At 43.1% G+C, this 19,061-nt stretch overlaps 1 protein-coding gene across 14 annotated transcripts in view; it reads right to left on the bottom strand.

The window, feature by feature from the left end:
- Positions 1-526: 526 nt before the first annotated feature.
- Positions 527-19,061, bottom strand: part of KCNQ5 (potassium voltage-gated channel subfamily Q member 5) — a 472,281-nt gene continuing 453,746 nt past the window's right edge. For all 14 annotated transcript variants that reach the window (XM_070584950.1, XM_070584953.1, XM_070584952.1 and 11 more), the window contains 3 exons: positions 8,518-8,649; positions 6,675-6,801; positions 527-4,951 (listed from right to left, as the gene is read on the bottom strand). In XM_070584950.1, coding sequence (XP_070441051.1) covers positions 3,989-4,951; positions 6,675-6,801; positions 8,518-8,649 — 1,222 coding nt within the window. In that variant the 3' untranslated portion in view covers positions 527-3,988. The remainder of the gene's footprint in view (positions 4,952-6,674; positions 6,802-8,517; positions 8,650-19,061) is intronic.

The raw sequence follows: 19,061 nt of genomic DNA, 5'->3' as shown, positions 1-19,061 counted from the left end.
AATCGTGGACACAGCACAAAACTGCTAGTGGAACAGAAGGGCTGTGATCTTTTTAGGGAAGAAGACAAAGACCCCTTTTCAAGCAGAAGCCTCCTCAGGTAAGGAGAGCTGGAGAGGTGCTGAAAGTGGTTCTTCTGTGTCACCAGGGCTGCAGCATCTGGGCACTCACCTCATCCCAATTCCTTATCTCTTGCCTAGCAAACCCTTTATCACAGTTAACACAAAGCTCTCATGCACTGGTATCTGAGCTTTGAGACATCAAAATAAGAAATTTAAGATATATATAATATAATAGATATCAAAATATATATTTGATATAATATCAAATTAATTATTCTTAGGATACCCTCAAAAACATTTGCAAATTTCTCCCCTTCCCAAATTACCAATGATTTCTTCAGCAACATTGCAAAAAGATAATTTTTATATTTCAGCACAAAATCTGTGCACAGTTCGTTTGATTGACTGGGATCAGTGAGTTCAGACCCAACCGGTTAGTTCCAGATAAAAACAGTCACACTAGCTATTTATAGACATATTTTTAATGTTTTACTTTAAAACAAATAATCCCAGTAAAAGAGAGCAAAGGAAATTACATTTTAATGATAGCTTGAAATGGATATGATAGTCCTGATTTACTTGTTTTCAGGAAACAAACAATTGTACTGTCATACATGACTTTTAGAATTGCTCACTTAAATGCACATAATTATATTAAATTGTTTCTCTTACAAAAACACAATCACATCATTTAAGGCAAAAAAATCGGCTTCTGGGGAGATAAGTTAACATTATGATATTTTAAAAATCTGATTGAATGAAGTGCTCCATTAATTTAATTGATCGGGTTTCATCATTTCTTATAGTTTTGCTTTGCAAATGGGCATAAGAATTAGTCACTTTGTGCCTGATTTCCTCCTTTCTATTAGACTGGTTTTACCTGCAAAATAAGGACTTTCAGAATCACAGTCAATGGGAGGTAAGAAAGGCACCTTAGAACAGGAGGTGAAGATTTAAAACTCAATAAAGTGTCCTCTTTAAACAAAACTTGCAACCTACAGATATTAATTCAGTTGAACAAAATGCAAACATTTAGATCAGACACAGCAAAATTTTTGAGTTAACCTCATATAAGGGATGTTTGCAATTAAGTCTTAGCTTGATCACTCTTACAAGTTGAAGAAGGCAGACAAACTTGGACTGAGACAGCATGTGGCTGCTCAGTGCTCCATCAAATTGTGCTTCAAGATGCCACTAGGGACTGACCAATGGGCTTTGCTAAGTGTAAACGGGAGCCCCTCTCAACCCCGTAGAGAACAACACAGCGGACAGAAGCCTATAGTTTCACACAACACAACTATCATTAGCATCTAAGAATTGTTGTGCTGGAGTAAGACAGACACAAATGGTCATGGCTTCAATGTATGAAAGTTTTTCACAACATAGTTTGCCACATTTTGCTATAATTAAGACCTCAGTGATGCATTTAGGTTTTGTTTCTGAATCTTCAGTCTTCAGAATGCTGGATGAACTGTACTGTGTCTGAGGCCTAAAGAGGCCCATGGAGGGGTCCCCAGTACATTCAGAATTCTGCTGCCAGTGGGGTTTGACCCAGGACAGAGCATGTCCGAGAATCAGTGCTACCTGAAAGTCGCTGCCTCCCCCTCTGCCCTCACTCGTACCTGGAGAGAGCCTGAGAGTGCATGGCAGGTGTGTGGCTTCAGTCAGTGGAGTGGTGTGCGTGTGTGTGTGCACCTCTGCAGCCTGCTGGGGAGGGTGTGTCACAACTTCAGGTTGAGTAGAGACATGGATGGATGAAAAATTGCATTTAATAATTTACTAAAATTCTATATTTCAAAAATGAAAATAATTGCTTTAACAGCTTGATAAAATCTTCTTAACTGGAGTGTAAAATTTAGACTATCTTCTATGTGTCTCTAGCAGCCAAGAAGATTTTGAATGATACACTCCAGGGGAGTGTGCTAGAATCCAGGTGGGGTGAGAAGAGAAAGCTTTCAAAATTTCAGTGTTTATCAAAAGTAACAGGATTTTAAAAGGTTGAAAAGTACATTTTGGGTAGAGTGGACGAGTGGCCTACTTGGGGATGAAGGCTGGTTAAGTCCTGGTGGAGTTCAGAAGCAAAATGGTGGCAGGGATGGATAAGCAGTTCACGGAGAAGACAAGTAGCAGGAGAGTCAGGCATGGAGAAACTGGCGCGGCAGAGCTGGGAGGGCTGGTGGCTCTCAGGGCCGCCCCCTGCCTTTGGATAGCAGGTTGATATCCCTGCTCATTCGTCCTGGCTGCTGGAGAAGTCTTCTGGAGGCACCACTATGGGCCAAGGAAAAAGCTCTTCCTCTCTGAAGTCCTCCGTGGCTAGAGTTTAACCGACTTTAAGTTATCTTGCTTCCCCTTGCCTTTTGAATGTCATTCCCTGAGCAGAAGCTCTGACAGTCTGAGACAGCTGGGCTGGTTTCTAATAAGCAGTCAGCACTGCCTGCTTTCTGGTAAGTACATTTTTTATTTTGTTTCTCTTGGTATTTTTGCGGCCATGCTAAATGATTAAGTGTTTTGTTTTTGTTTTTTTTTTCTTCTTCTCCTCAAACCCCCCAGAACATGGTTGCATATTCTAGTTGTTGATTAAGTGTTTTGATTTGCAGACCCTGCCAGTGTTGTCTGGCTTCTCACTGTAAATGTTTACACCAGGAAACTGAACCAATAATTTCAGATTTGAGGCAACACTCTGGGGAGAATAGAAAATGTTCACTACAGTATAAAAAGTAAAGGAAGTTTAGTTTTAGCCTTTCATATGCAAAAAATGAGACACAACAGCAAAAAACATTCAGGACATATTAAAAATAAATACCTTGCAAAACTTTCTGCTTATATATAAGAATAAAGGACAAATAAGAATGGGTAGCTGAATTCCCTGGCAATCTTCATTTTCTAAAAAATTGAGTTGTTTTGTTGTGGCTGATGTCTCCCTCTTGTTGCCTTCGAGGGAAGGCATTTTCCGTGACTTTGCCTGCCTGCCGGTGTTGTGTCTGGATCTTTTCTGGCCTTTCCCGTCTCAGCCTTGCTCACATGTCCCCTCCCTGGGATCCCACCTGTACCTCAGCTGCCCATGCTCCCCTGCGGTGGCAGTGCTGGCAGGCCTGCGGTGGGCCGCTGCAGAGAGGTCAGTCTGCCTGCTACCTTCTGCTGACCGGGTGGCACTGGCTCCTGCAGAAGCTGACCACTTGTGATGTTGACTCAGCCAGCACAGGATATGTTTGCATGAAGTCACACACGTCCAGTAGTCAGTCCATTTGCCCCACTGGCCCTGAACTTAATTATTTGCACATTTTCTAATTGAAGAACATTCTTGTCATAAAAAACAACATGAACATGATGTGCGAAGTTGCTCGCCACAGCGTTGTCACCAAAAGCACACAAACTGACATTCAAATTACATTAATAATAAAATGGTTAAGTAGGAATAGGTTGGCACATATATCTTGAAATAAGCAGCCATTTCTATTATTCGCAAATTCTGCTTTACTCAATACCTTTAGCAGCTGTTGACAGCCATTGTGTTTAAACACACATTATGGCTAATTTTGAAAACGTATTTTGTATTTAACGACACAGCAGAAATGCCTGGAATTTGAAGGTGTTTACTCCCATAATTTCAAAATACACAGTCAAATCTTCTAAAGTACCTGATCGCGACATTTTCGTACACTCCGTAGCATTAGCAGTGTCTGGTTTTCAGGATTTTTAACTCGAGGTACATTACTAAATGAGTAGGTTAACGTTGATGTACCTTGGAATTTCAGCCGTCCCTAAACATGCATTTTCATGCAATTGAAAGATAACAGGCTTATAAACTAACTTTCATGTTCTTCCCAATTCTTGCAATTTCAACTTTTTAGAAGGGCTTTCAAAATAGTTCATGCAATGATATGTAATGGCTAAAGGAACTGCAATGCCTAGAAACAAAGCGAGGAACTTATTTCAGTTTGACAGGAGGCAGGCTGAGGGCATCTGTACTTTCTCGTGCCTTACAAAGGCTCTGAGATGATCGTGACCTTCCAGTCCTTAGAGAGTCTGAGGCAAAAGCAGCTTCCCGGGCAGGCTGGGGCACAGCATCAAAAGCGTCTGTCTCCATCTCCTCGGGACCCAGCTCTTCATCAGTTATAAACAGCTTGGATTCCCTCCATTTGGGATAAAAATCTTGGCTGCCTCTGGAGCCACTTGACTCACTCCCTGAAAGCTGTATATTCAGTTCCTCTGTGGACCTGATCAGGTTTTGCACAGACAAAGATTTGCCCAAGTCCTTGGGCACCATGGGGTGGACAGACAACAAAGTTTCCCCTCCCATGTCAAAGCTTTTCCTCAGAGAACGGTCCTTGGTCAGATTTGACTGTGCAACCTGAATATTTTCCTTGGAGACAGCGAGGCAGGTGGTGACATCAGAAATGCTTTGCTGTAAGCCTGCGGGGTGTGTGTGCAGGGCCTCTGGCCTGGGCAGATGCTTGATGGCTGGGAGAGGAGGTGGGATCTGCAGAGTTGTTGGGGCTGCTGGCTTGGGTGCCACATTTATTTGGCTTGAAATGTTGCTGGCGGCTGCCACTGTGGAGCCATCGCTCTGACTCATTGGCACCTGTGTTGTTTGACTGTGCATAGTAGGGCTAAGCGCGTAGAAAGTCTGAGCACTGAACTCATTTGGGGTGAGAATGAACTGCAGCCCGCGGGGGATGTTAGCACTGGCTGATCTGGATAAGCAGCCACTGTTTTGTGCGGAACTGGACAGCTCTTTGCTGTCCACAGGGCTTTGATAGTCAGACGTCTGTTCACATTCAAAAGGTGGGATCTGGAACGAGGCCAAGGTGAGGGCTGACGCAGAGCCTTTCCGGAGGACCTGTTGATATATGTCTAGCAGGCAGTCCAGCTTGGACTCAATGGACTGCACCTGAAAATGGGGAAAATGGTTACATATGAGCACGGCCTTCAATTCTAGAATCAAAAGATGAGGTCAGGGTGTGTTAATACAGTTAAATACTGAGCATAGAGTCTGACGGGGTCCTGACCCTTAGCACTGTCCTAGAAGGCCCCGCCTAAGGGGTGGGGCCAAGGGAGGACTGAAGGGGAGAGGGGTGCTTTGGCTTTGACATGGGTGCCCCACCTTCAAATTCTTCAAAATAGACACTGATGCTCTCCAAAACCATATCAGAACTGTACCAATGCAGCTTCAAGACTGCCCAGCCCCTCCAGGTGCCTTTCCTAAGCCTCTTCTGTGAAGACATTCCAGGACTCTACTGCGCTCTAGTAAGGAACTCAGCCTCTGAGAAAACTAAGATCTTAAATATCAGTCTAGGTGATTCTGAGTTTAAAAATAAAGGTACAAAACGTTTCAGAATTAATACTTGGAATATTTATGATTGGATCGATGAGAATTTGATCTCTGGAAAATTGTCTTTCTATGAGAAGATATAGCCTCAGGGTTAACAAACATTCAATCTGTCATCATAGCTATAATGAGATTTTTTTTTCTTTTTTAAAGAGTGAAAAGAAAGGAAATGAAAATAACCAAAACGTGAATGAAAAATAAATCTTTGTTATTTTACTGTTGAAAATCTATATTTGCTTCCAGTTCAAGTACTAATTAAAGAGATGAAATTTTCTATTCCTCATACGGAAATCCAAGTGTTTTAGAGAACACTGTCTACATACAAAGAAAATTTAATTTCATTCACCCTTTCTTGATTTTATTCCTTTTTAAATATATTGGTCACTAAAATATATCTGCGATATTGTGATTTATAATAAGAAATATATATTTGGTCTTTGTCCACTGTTCCTGGCTCACAGCTCCAGAAACTTTTGTAGTTTCCTAAGTGATAAAAGCTTGAAGGCATCTCTTATGTTAATAAGGTGACTATTGGGGTGCAACTAAGGATAGGCTGGTTGCCCAGAGAGACAATCATGTGACTAGAAGGTTGCAACTTTGGACCCCACCCCATACCTCCTAGGAGGGGAGAGGGGGCTGGAGGTTGAGTCAATCACCAGTGGTCAATGATTTAATCAATTGTGTCCATGTAATAAAGCCTCCACAAAAAAGCAAAGGAATGAGGTTCCAAGAGTTTCTGGGTTGGTGAACACAAGGAAATTTGGGGAGAGTGGTGTGCCTGGAGAGGGCATGGAAGCTTCCTGTCTTTTCCCCACACCTTGCCCTGTGCATCTCCTCCATCTGGCTGTTCCTGAGTCATTTCCTTTCATAAGAAACCAGTAGTGTAGTGAGTAAACACCTTTCCTGAGTTCTGAGCCACTCCAGCAAATTAATTTAACCCAAGGAGGGGGTCGTGGGAACCTCAGATCTGTAGGTGGTAGATCACAAGCACAGGTGGCAACCTGGGCTTCGAATGGAGTTTGTAATGGTCCCAGCGGGACTGTAGTGTAGGACTGAACCTTTAACTTAGGGGATCTGACACAGTCTCTGGGTAGATAGTCTCAGAATTGAGTTGAATTGTAGGACACCCAGCTGATGTCAAGGAATTGTTTGTTGATTGTGTGGGACACCCCCCGACATATACACACATGTTGTAAATTGGGGCTCAGAACACCTTTTAACATCCAATTGATTAAAAAAGAAATTCTGGCTAAAATGTCAACTAGTATAGTTAGCTGAGTCGTACCTGTTTTTCAACCTTGACCACCCGGCCGAGCATACTGAGGTCATCTGTGGGCTCGTGTTCTGCTGGCATTTTCTCTCGGCTCTTCTTATCTGACGTGATCTGCCCTTTTCCAAGAATTTGATCAACACTATCAGACAAAGAGGAGATCTGATTAGGAGTGCTGAGGTTGGAGATTGCCCTACGCCAGGATGAAGTGTTTTGAAAAGAAAAATTAAATACAATTATATTTAGTTTATAAGATAATATAAAAATGAACTTATTCCAGTTGATGCACTCATTTTCTTAACATAAAAATTACATATAAGATTAAGTTTCTCATTTCTGGTTCTTGATGAAATCACTTATGGGAGATCTTCTGGAGGCAAAATTGTCCTAAACTACAAAGCAATTTGTGTTTCCATATCTGACTAGGCATTTTCTGAATTCACTACTTAAAATACAACAAAATCCTGATTATGATTATTTCATGTTAATAGTACAGATTATTCAATGAGCATTTATTGTACATCTGATATGTAAGATATAAGCAGATAAGGGTGTCTCTGTCCTTTGGAATTCTAGTCAGAGAACATCCACTACATGAGCCAGAAACTCAAGATTAGTTCTGTAAATTCTGTAGAAGTTCAACTTTATAAAAACCTTGGGAGCCATAGATAGTTCTATTAAAGGACTTAGAAGACCCCAGCCACCTATGCAGAGATTGTAACATGACCACAGGAAGAGTTAAAACAATTTCCAAGGAGAATTGATCAGCCTAAATGGGAATTACTTTCTTCTGTTTTGTGTGTTTCGGAACTGCATTATCAGGACTATTGACTCAACCTTCCAGTTTACTTTGTCTGCATGGAAATACAAGCATGACTACCTTCTGCCATGATGTCTAATCTATTAAACTGCAAGCTCTATAAGGACTGGGTCATGATTTTATTAATTTCTGGATGTCCACAGTGTGTGGCACACATTGCAGGCTCAATAGTTATCTGCTGAATGAATGAACAAATGGCGATTTCTATAATTGATCAATGGATGCTTTACTAAGGGCCTCGTATAGGCCTCACACTGGGCTCAGTGTGCTGTGGGCATGCAAACAAATGTTTAAGACCCAGTCTTTATGTTTTAAGAACTGTTCAATCACAAATGCTGGTAATTTGTGCCTGATAGTAAAGCAAATCTCTTAAAAACTGAATTGATTAATATTTTGGCTTTAAGATAAAACAATCAAACACATGAAATGACATACTAAACTCATTTCTTTTAGTCATTCAATCGGATGCTCACTGGAAGGACAGTGTGTGCCTGGAGTGCACATGAGTGGAGGGACAGACCTAGTCTCAGTGTAGAGCCAGGAGGACAGGCGACAACACAAGAGCCCCCGGCTTTTGCGTCTGGACTGGCACAGCTTGCCAAGGCTCTGAACGCTGCTGGAGGTCGGGGAGGGAGAGGTCTGCCTTTGTGGGCCAGACAGGTGAAGTGTAATGAGAGAGGAAGACTAGCTTATTCCTGAAGGATGTTGGGATTTACATGATAACAGAAGAGCAGCAGCAGCAGCGTTTACTGAGCGCTCGGCTTACAGGCACGAACTTACTCAGTGCTCATGATTGTGAGGGAAGCACTAACGTTATTCCCGTTTTTACAGATGATGAAACTGAGACCCTCAAGAGTCGGAGGCTTTTAATGCCTGATTTACATCCTTAAATAAAATCTATGTTAAAAGCAAGTCCAATTCTCCACTAAAAATGAATTAGAAATATGAAATTGAAGAGTTTTCTCTACTACAGAAAAGTTCTTCCCAGATAGTCTTTATGCCTCGTCCTTTACAGCACAGAACTCTTTCATTGCTTACCGTGTTTGAAGGCTTTTAATTCTGCACAGCATGTCGAGGTGGCCAGCAGAATACTGTTCAATGACATCTTTTACATCATATGGACGTAATGTTTCCTTAAACTTCCGTTTTGCAACATGAAATTTCATAATTCTGTAAGAAAAACATTAATCTTTATGACTTTGCTAAAAGAAGTTATTCAAATAGCTTACTATTAAATATAAGAAACTCTGAGAGAGAAAGTTACACATCAAATTATCTCAGGCTCTTATGGAAACGCAGCCTAAAGCCTGAGGTTACAGGGGGCAATGTAAGAACACCTCATGTAAGACACACCTTGAGAGCAGAAAACACACCAGAGAAAGAGACTAAATACTAAATGTTGCACCTTTTTAATGTCCGTTGAAACCCTGAGTTAAAATTAAAGTCAAAATGCAATTCTATCTTTTCCATGTAACCCCAAAAAGCAAAGACATAATACCTAGTAATTCCATCCCTTAAAAAATATAAAAGTTGTTAAAATGGTCTTTTGTGTAACTACATGCATGTTTGAGATGCAGATGTGTCTGCAAAACTCTTATTCTCTCTAGAGAAGTGTACATTTATGTAGAAATTTATGAAAATTTTGCTTCAATAACTATTTCTGCAGAATGCATCTCAGTTAGCTAGCCACGTTTCTTTTGTCTCAAATAGAACACATTCGTCAACTGAGCTGGATATTTAAGCTTGTCGGAAGCAGAGATCTCTTGTCACAGTGTCTCCTTCAACATGGATCCCACGTTTTCCAAACAGTATTTCGTGAACAAATCCCATGATGCCATAAATAGCTAAGCTGCCTAAGACAACCAGTTACTGAAATCACTTGATATAATTTCTGGAGAAAACAAAGAAGAATAACATTTCAGTGAGTCTGTGTAGCCTCATGCAGGTACGTGTTAAAGCTGTCGGTGTTTCCTCACTATTAAATGGTTCACAGACGCTCATTATCACTCATGGGTCCCAGGCTGGGAATCAGCTCTATGAACCAAATTTTATTGTATGTGTTGGAAAGTGGGAGAATTAGGAACAAATGTAGAGTTTAAAAAGAAAATACTCATAACCTATCCTAAGTGATAGCTGATTGCAAGCAATCCAAATTTGTTTATTGGTTAAAAAGCCCCAAACTCTGCCTTGTAATTGTATTATTAACTTCAAATTAATTGTATCCTAACTATTCCTTAATCATTTATCATAATATTCTTATTCTCTCTCTCTACCACATTATCTCTACCAATCTATTCTTTATTCAGGATAGATTTTTTTGTGTGTTTTTTTGTTTGCAAGGACATTTAAGCTAAGTTATTCCATAGAAAGTAAAGGAAATCTGTATTTTCATTTAACCTCTTAGTATCTGGCTTTGGTTCCAAATTCATTTACTAGCATCTAGGTTAGATTGGGGCTCAACCTCCTATATTGAAGAACTGAGAAAAAATAACAAAATAAGTATTCTGTGAAATTTCTGGGCCTGAGTGATTACTTCTGAAATATGTCTCTCCCCACACGAGGCTGTTGGCCATGAGTCGGCCGCGATGGGCTCCTTCTATTCAACAGTCCACCACTTCCACCTCGGCTGCTGCTGTCCCTCCTCCACCCTGTGAGCTCAGAGCTCAGCAGGTTCCCGATCCACAGGAGAAAGAAGCATCTCTTGAATAGGAGGAGCAAGGGCAGAAAGAGAAAAAGAAGAGCTCCTCTAATTGGTTGGTATGGAGAACACAACCAGAAGAACACCTCGCCCTCCTTGCTTATCTTCAGAGCAGCCAGGGGCACCTGGGTGGGCAGGAAGGAAAACCATCTTTATACATCCCAGGGTGGTGTTTTGGTTGTCACCATTTGTGTTTTCAATATTACTACCACTCGTGTGAACGACTTTATATTCTTATCTTCAGCATTTAATAAGATGTTCTTATCTCCCTTTTATATTTAGGGAAACTGAGGTTCCAAGAATTTATGTGATTTGCCCCAAAACAGGCAACCAGTATGAAGCAAAGCCACAATCTCACCCAGATCTGTCTAGTTCTCAGCCCACATCACCTCCTGGTTTCCCACGGCAGTTCACCGATGGTGAACTTTCCCGTGGTGCTGGGAGCCAGCCCACAGGCAGAGTACAAGCTTGGGCACAAGTCGGTGGGTTCCAAATGGCTGAAGCCCAGGTGTCTGTGGCTGGGGCAGGTCAGCCCAGAAGTCGACCCACGTGCTCCAAACTGAGCAGCCTGTTTTGCACTAATGGAGACCTGCCCTCGTTCCTTTGTAAAGTTGCGTGAGTTCTCTACAGTAACCTGTTTCAAAGCTGCAAATTGCTTTTCTATTTTCCTTTCACAAATATTTTAAAAGAAGGAACAATTTGAAGACATTTGCTAGGCAATATTACGCTCTAGCCCTCAGTCATATTTTATGCAGTCTTTAAATAACTCCATTTTTATTTACACCATTTACTATATAAGCTGGCCAAATTAAAAGGAAATCCATGTTTTATAATTTGACCAATCGATATTAAACAGGACACTGGGCATCTTTTGTTTATTTCAGTGTGGCCATATGATGATAGGTATGCAAATTAGAATAGATATTAAACTTCTTAACAGGCTTACCACTTATTTTACACGTCATATTGCTCCTTATGCGGTATTGCTTTCCCTCCAGTGCTTTACTTACAAATTTTCCCACTTTCTTGTGAAACAGTGAAAGTTGAATTAATAAATACCATTTCAATTATTTGGAAAAGAGGAGTATATGCAGTGATGGGCTGGAGCAGATTTGTACTGACTTCAAAGAGCTGACGTTACATATTTGGAATTTTGCATGTTAAACACAGCCATTATAAAAAATTATATAAACTTAAAATAAAATAAATCATATTAAAAACACAGGTAATACATACTCAAAACTCATCACTTCCTAATTATTTCACTACATGTTACACTCTGTGTTCTTGAGTTACACACACTATTGTATCCAGTGGAAATACTATCTAACATTGTAATATTGTACATTGCTCAGTGATGTCACGCTGATAGCTTGAAATCAGCGACAGGAGTATTTACACCATGGAAATTGACCAACGCCACAAAGCAAGGCTTTCCTCTCCAGGAGAGCTGTTTGCTAAGCGTTTATCAGTGTATTACCAAGTGTATAAAGCCAGGTTACCTGTTAAGGATTATGTATACTAAGATGGAGATCAAATAGATTTTCTTATCTGGTCTTGTTGTGGGTTGAAAACAAAAACATTGAAGACATCTGATGTGAGATATAGAAATTCTACATCAAGTAATATGTTTTATAAATGTGGAGGAAATGTTTAAAAGCAGAAGTATTTTTGACATCAATAATTTACATAAAAGATGATGACAGTCACTTTGCTTTTGCTAAGGGCAGACCGAACACGTACCAATGGCTCTCAAATCTGCCCCCTCGTTTCCATCCGCACCACTGCAGCCTTAGAAAGAATACACCGTTCAAAATGCAAATGAGACCATATTACCACCCCTGGAAAAGCCATCATTGTCCTTCCATGGCCTATCGGTAAACATCAAATTCTTGAGCACATCCTATAAGGCTGTTTAAGGACTGACCTCTACCTACTTCTCTCACCTCATCCCTTGCCACTTCCTCCTTGGAACTTGAGGTTCCAACAACAATAAAATATTTGCAGGTCCACAAAAACATCATTCAATCAATTATATACTTAAATTATTTGCACATGCCATTTCCTCTTCCTGAAATCTTACTGTATCTTTAAGACTCAGCTCTTTTACGAGTCTTTTATAAGTCACTTCTTTTATTGAAATTTCTGTGATTCTTCCAAAGCATTTAATCACTTATCTATTATCCTCTATTTTAGTATCTAACACACCACATTATAATTATTTCCTTATGTATCAGCCTCCTCCACCAGACTGGATGAGGTCCTTGAATGCAGAGTCGTGTCTTCTCCCCTTGAAAATCCAAGACTTGGTGCAGAATGTAATGAACACGAGAGGTTTGTTTGTCTAGAAGCTCCACCAGGGAGACTGGGTGGAGATGGAGGAGGCATGCGGTGGAGACAGCCTGGCCTTCTCTCCCCAGATGCGCATCTCTGTTCATTCCTCAGCGCAGCCGGCACCCAGCCCCTCTGGGTTTTCTCATCACAAAGTGCTCATTTCTCAGGGTTCTGTCTTTGCACTCTACCTGAAGTGCTAGCTGTTCCAGATTCAGGTTAAGCATTGACTAGGAAATCTTTCCTGACCCCCACGGAGGTAGATGGTCTTGCTCTGTGCTCTCAGATGCACTTCGAGTAGCCAAACCTGCGGCCTCGTGTCTCACTCACTGAAATTCATCGACGTCAGAGACTGTGCTTTTTACTCTGCCTCTCGTGCAACCTACGGCAAGTACTAGAGGTTCAGTCAACGCTTGCTGAAGAAGTGAATGAGGACTAGCTAGTCCAGCTGCTCAAAGCTGTGCATGCTGTTCTGGGAGAAGGCAGACACTGGCGCAGGTCTTCTAGAAAGAAAGCCTTGGGACAGATCTGAGTTCTTCAGGCACATTTCAGGGAAAGCATAAGCTTTGACTCTCTTCCACGAATACAAAAACTTTCTAAAGTAAAATAAATGTTCATTCATTAACAGTCAAGACCCTGCCTGGCTCACAAAAGAATCATTTAAGTAGAACTGCTTCTGAAAATATAATATTCTTTTTCCTTAGATTATTAACATCATTAGGATCTCACAAAACAAGTAAATCACAAATGAAAAGACATCATTATGAGGAAGTTAGGAGAAAGGCTGGGAGACTGTAAGTCAGGGAATAAATCACACGATAACCCAGAAAGTACCAAATGCAGTGAGAGAGCTAACGGCAAAAGGGACTCGGCCAGGGCGAGGGGGCAGCTTGTTGGGACAGTAATTATGTCGGCCAGATGAACATTATAGTATCAGAGGACCATCAAGAAAACAAGGTAGAAACATGGGCTTAAAGACAAAAGAGTAAAACCTTAGTTTACTGTCCCTGAGAGACTGGCAGAAGACATGTGTGCCAGGTGCACCGTGGGGGAGCGGTGTGAGGCGCGCTCCCCGGGCCCCGCCCCTCAGCTGTGTGATGACCCTTTTCGGGTGAAGACCCTTGGGCATCAGGGTCAGGTGGTTCGACATGTTGAAGTCATTGAGTGACCTCGGCCTCCCTCCCTCCACCAACCCCTCTCACTTCTCCAGAGACTGGACATGATTGTCATGGTTGAAATCAGAAGGCAGAGAGACCAAGCTAAGCCCAGGAAGGCGCCTGCGGGTGGTTAGTCTGTCACCCCGCCCCCCACAGCGTCCCTCGGTTATCCCGTCCACTGGGATGACTAAAACCGCTTGTCTCCACACTGCAACAAACCTGACTTGGGCGCCCAGTGTCCATCTGTGGACACAGAGCTGGGTCATGGGGACGTGAAGACGAGCAGAACACAGATTCACACAAGTAAATCCGAGACCACGTTAGTCTATTCAACCTGTCTCCATCTCAATCTCCTTAAAGGGGATCCTGTGCTCAGGATGCACACTGTCTTTCAACCTGCCACCTTCATTCTCAGAGGGTGCCCTGCAGGAATCAGTCCATGGTTAATGTGGGTCCCCCAGCCCCAATAATTGTCATGTTTTCCTTTTTATCAAGATTCTAGGGGCTCTCTGCTTTCTCTACCACAGCTGTAGGACATACACCTCAATCTCAGTGTAGTCGCCAGTGTTGTTTTAAATGCTTGTATCGCCAGCAAACAACTACACAATCAGCTTTGGAGAATAATTCTAGACCTCAGGAAAGATACAAGGGTGCTGATAATTGAGGAAAGTGTCCAAAAATAGCTTTCAGACTATGACTTTAAAAGGTCTTTCAATTTTTCAATTTTTCCCCCAAGACCATGGCATTTTAGATACAAAGATTTTTAACTACAAGATGATGGGGAGCTGGGGGTTAGAGAGCGCTGGGTTGGCAGGTGGAAGGGTGAGATGATTTCACACTGTGGCTCTTGAGTGGGCTAGCCTGAATGTGACGAATTTCGACTCCAAATGCAGCTGGAAGTACACGCAGAGGGACTTGAAGTCTGGACAAGGGGCATGCAGTCTTTTCTGTAAAGGGCCAGATAGTAAACATTTAATGCTTTAGAGGTCGTGTGGTCTCTGGTGAAACCACTGAGCTCTACCACTGTAGCATGAAAGCAAAATAGCAATACGTAAACAAATGAGTGTAGCAATGTCCCAATAAAATTTCATGTATAAAGCAAGCATCAGGCTGGATTTTGGCCCTGGCTGTGGTTTGCCCACCCCTGATCTAGACAAGAAGAGTGATGAAGAAAGCCTTCAGGCCAGGAATAAGCTAAATCCTGTGGACTGGCCTGAGGAAAAGAAGCAGAAGATCTCAGGGGCCTCTTGCATGCTTATAAAGGAAACTTAATGTGATCTATGTATGGCCTGGTACAAGGAGTGTTTGAGTAAATAGCTCTAGAATAAAATTAGGACCTTTAAAACACATTTAATGACAATAACGCAGGTGGTACTTTACAGCATAATTCTGTGAGAAGGGTGCTACTGTTTTGCAGATAAGGAAATTGAGGTACAGAGAGGTTAAGTAAATTGCCTCAACAGCTAATAAGCCTGGAATGGGAATTTGGACCCAGTCTGGCTCCTGTTTCGGGTTCTTAGTCACAAAGTTCTACTATTCTCTTAATACTAAGTCTTAATATTTTAACACAAAACAATAACAGCAAAAAACATCCTTTGGTGTGATAGGCTCTTTCACATACACATGCCTGGGGGCCAGAGGAAGAGTAGGTTGCACAAGCTGAGAGGCCGTGTGGAACCACTAGAGGGGGGAAAGGCTCATCAAGAACAGGCACTGGCACCTGCTTCTGAAGCTGAAGGAAATCTCACGGTTTCCAAGCAGAAGAAACAAGGAAGCACATAAACTCTGGGTGCAGTGTGTCCACACACACATGCACTTGTCAGGACGTGTCGGTGCCTTTGCTCTGCCGCGTGAGTTGTACAACCTTGCAGAGGTCTTGTTGCCATCCTCCACACCAGGGTGAAACACTGCATGTGATGACGCATGGACAAGAGCCACAGGAGACAGAGGGCAGGGAGGGCTCCGCTACAGGGACTGATGGGCTGGCCGCCGCCGAGCCATGCGCAGGGGGCGCTGCAGAGGCAGCTGATTGCTGTGGAGTCAGCAGCTCTTGCCAGGCTTGGCTGCTCCTTGGGATCAGCTGGGGAACTGATACCGGGGTCCCACCTCCAGAAATGCCGTTTCACTTAACCGAGGGTGTGGTCCAGAGATTTTGTAAAACCCTTCGGGTGATTCTCAAGCACAGCTCACGTTGGGAATACTGAAATGAAGCTGGGATTGGGGTGCTGGTGTGGCAGAATGGTCTCCACACCCCCTGCCCCTCCAAAAAGAAGTGATGGTGGTCTTCTAAGTCCCCCAAATCATAGCCATGAGACCTCCAGTCAAAACCCAGTGCTTCCTGCCTGCTTCCCTGGATGAGGCCTGAAGTTTCACGCAAGAAACAGTTAAAAGTTGCACTGGTTTTACAAAGCGCCAGATGACTGATTCATTCATTCTTTGAGGAAATATTCCTTGAGCACCTACTATGGTGCTAGACTGCTAGGCGTTGAGGAGCAAAGACTTCTAAATGGGACTGGCAGAGCTGAAGAAGCTCCCGGGGATCACTCGGTCTCCTGTCTCGTCCTCTCTACAGTCCTGGTGGAAGGCAACAGTTGCTCTGCCAGGAGCTCTGATGGGATCCAAGAGCCTCATCTGCCAGAGCCTGGAGCTCTTCAGATGAACTTGATGTAGCTGCTTTCCCAAGTGACGCCAAGGGGGAGCCTGACAAGTGGGACTCAAGAATTCATTCATCCATTCACTTGCTCCCCCATTAGACATTTACTGAGTGCCTACTATGTGCCAGACTCTGTGCCAGATGCTCAGGGATATATGGTTGAAGAAATAAACCCTGTTGCTTGAGCGCTTCCAGTCTGTAGGGCAGACAGACCAGCAGGCAGTCATCATGCACTTTGTGGGTGGAAGATGGTGGGAGCACAGGTTGATGCAGGAGTACAGAAGAGGAGGGTTTAACCCGGATTGGGAGGGGTGCTAGGATGCGATTCTGGAGATGACAGTCCTTTGCCCATTTTGCACCCCAGCTATGCAGCTGCGTTACCAAATTTCTCAAGACTGCAGACATGGCCCCTGTGTTCCCTATCTTACGTTTTTGGTGTAGATGTGTGTTTCTCCTCCGACCCCACTTTTTACTTTATGGGGACTAGTTGGGTCGATTTGCTTTACTGGCAGGCATTCCAATCCCCCTTTTTCCCAGTTTGGAATTCGATCCCCTGATTTTTGACTCTGTGAGAAACATAGTGTGTGTCTGCCAAGGAAGCGTCCTAGGGCTCGTTCTTGAGGTGACAAGCCTTTGATCACTGAATCCCTCCCAAGGGGGCCGTCACTCACCTTTTAGAGATTGTTCAAGGGATGGTGGTGATCAGACGGCAAATTCAGCAGACAACTAGGACTAGGAAGCTGGAGAACTTGGGTCACTATTGAAGGCATGTGTATTGCTTATTTGATGATTTATTGTTATTTTCCTGTGAATACGTAAACATGATTCAGTAATACAGATTTGCATCTGTGTACGCAGTATTTAGACTCTGAAAACCCTCCGAAGCTACTTGTAGAGCTGTCCACCTCAGACTCCGCCACCGTTCTTTGATGCCAGATTGCACCACCAGCCAACGACTTCGGAAGCCCAGGAGCTCCTGGAGGCACTGACCAGTCCCATTTTCTGGCTTTGCACTCTCGATAGAGACATGGAAATCAGCTCCACTTGCGTGCGGTCTGGGTATATCCCGCTGCGGGGGCATGCAGGGACCCTGAGGAAAGTTCTGTGGGCTCACTGTTTCCACCACTGGGGGTAAAGCTGTTCTTCTCGTGCTGGCTGTCATTGTGTGTTAAATTCAGGATCTAGAACACTCTCTTGCACATTTTGTTGGGTTTTCGTTTAAGGAGATAAGAGCAGTAAAACCCAAACAAGTATTCAAATGGTTAACTTTCCTCCCAGGACTTTGTGAACGCTGATATGGTAACTAAATTTGGGAATTTTATTTTCCTGAGGGCATAAAACTTGCATAAACTTTAAACTGTTAAATCAATAAGTAAATAAAGTGTCCATATGTGTCAATTGCTCTTGAATATTTTTAGTCATGGCAAAAAATAGGAGATTCAGTTTATATTATAAGCAAATAAAAGGTTAAAAATTAGGTGCTGCAAGGTAAGTTCATCTTCAGTGAAAACACTAGTTTAACACAGCCTCAGAGCAAAATGTGGCCACAATTATCTTCAGAACAGAAACAAACAAAAAGAATATTCCAGGGAATGTATTAGCTGGTTTTAAAAGTATGTGCTAAAGGATCCGTAGCATGCTCCTCCAGCAGCGTCCTTACTGTAACACGTCACAGGCTTGGCTGTCGAGAAGGTCTTCACAGTGATGTACAAACAAGGACCCATCACCTTTGCTAAGACAGCAGAGTCGCCATCAGCAAGATTAAGAACTGGCAACGATTAAACAGCTTGTAGATTTGATAGAAACCCACAACAGCAAACCCGTGCTTCTTGTCTGTGTGTGGAGTGTTCTTGTCTGGAGGACTCAGAGTGGAGAATGCATTTTAGGGGACGGTCGAGAGATGAGTGAGTGCGTGCCTTTCAGAGCAGGAAGCACGCAGGGCAAGAAGCTGGGAAGTGTTGTTACCCACCCAGGGTTACAGTGGCCCGATGGGCCTGCCCCCTCGGACCCCTCTTGTCATCAGTGCTGCTTCTCTTCCGTGATCAGATCGGAACAATTTTAGAAGGGTTGATGAGTCTTTGCTAGTTACAAAGAAATTCATGATCCCTCATCTGTGTTCTTCTTAGAGTGAGAGATTATGATAGATAATTTTGAAAAGTATTCTGTTTACGATCGGGCTTCAAACTTTTCTGCCTCTGTTGAATTTCTCTTCAAAGTCACTGGTGACCTCCCTGTGCCACTTTTGAAGGAGCGTCTCACTCTTTATCTCCTCCACCTCTGGGCCGCGTTTAATGCGGTCGACTGCTGCTCCTGCTGGAAACGCTCTTCCCTGGCTCCTCTCCCACCGTGCTCTCCGGGCGTCCATCTGTCTGGCCTCTTTGAGTCGGTCTCCAGCAGAGACTTCCTCCCTTCTCAGCCCCTTGCATGCTTGTGGGCCTTAGATTCTGTGTTGACCATCTTCTCTCTTTATTCCCACAAGAGCCCTGGAGAGAGACTTCTGTAAACCATCTATTTCTGTGCTGACAACTAAGATTGTCCTCATTCCAGATTTTTCTCCTGGACATCAGACCCAGGGATCCACCTGCCTGCTGAGATCCACTGTGACCACTCAACTCAAAGCTTGTGACAGCACACCATCTACCCCCAAGCTGGCCTCCATCTGACCAGGTACCTAGATGTATGATCCTTGACTCCTCCTGCTTTTCCACACCATCCTCTCCAATCAGTAAATATCCAAATCCTG

This window comes from Equus przewalskii, chromosome 19 (assembly GCF_037783145.1).
Source record: "Equus przewalskii isolate Varuska chromosome 19, EquPr2, whole genome shotgun sequence".
NCBI classification, from domain to species: Eukaryota; Metazoa; Chordata; class Mammalia; order Perissodactyla; family Equidae; genus Equus; species Equus przewalskii.
The sequence above is the reverse complement of the archived record's forward strand: the minus strand, read 5'-3'. Positions and strand labels throughout refer to the sequence as shown.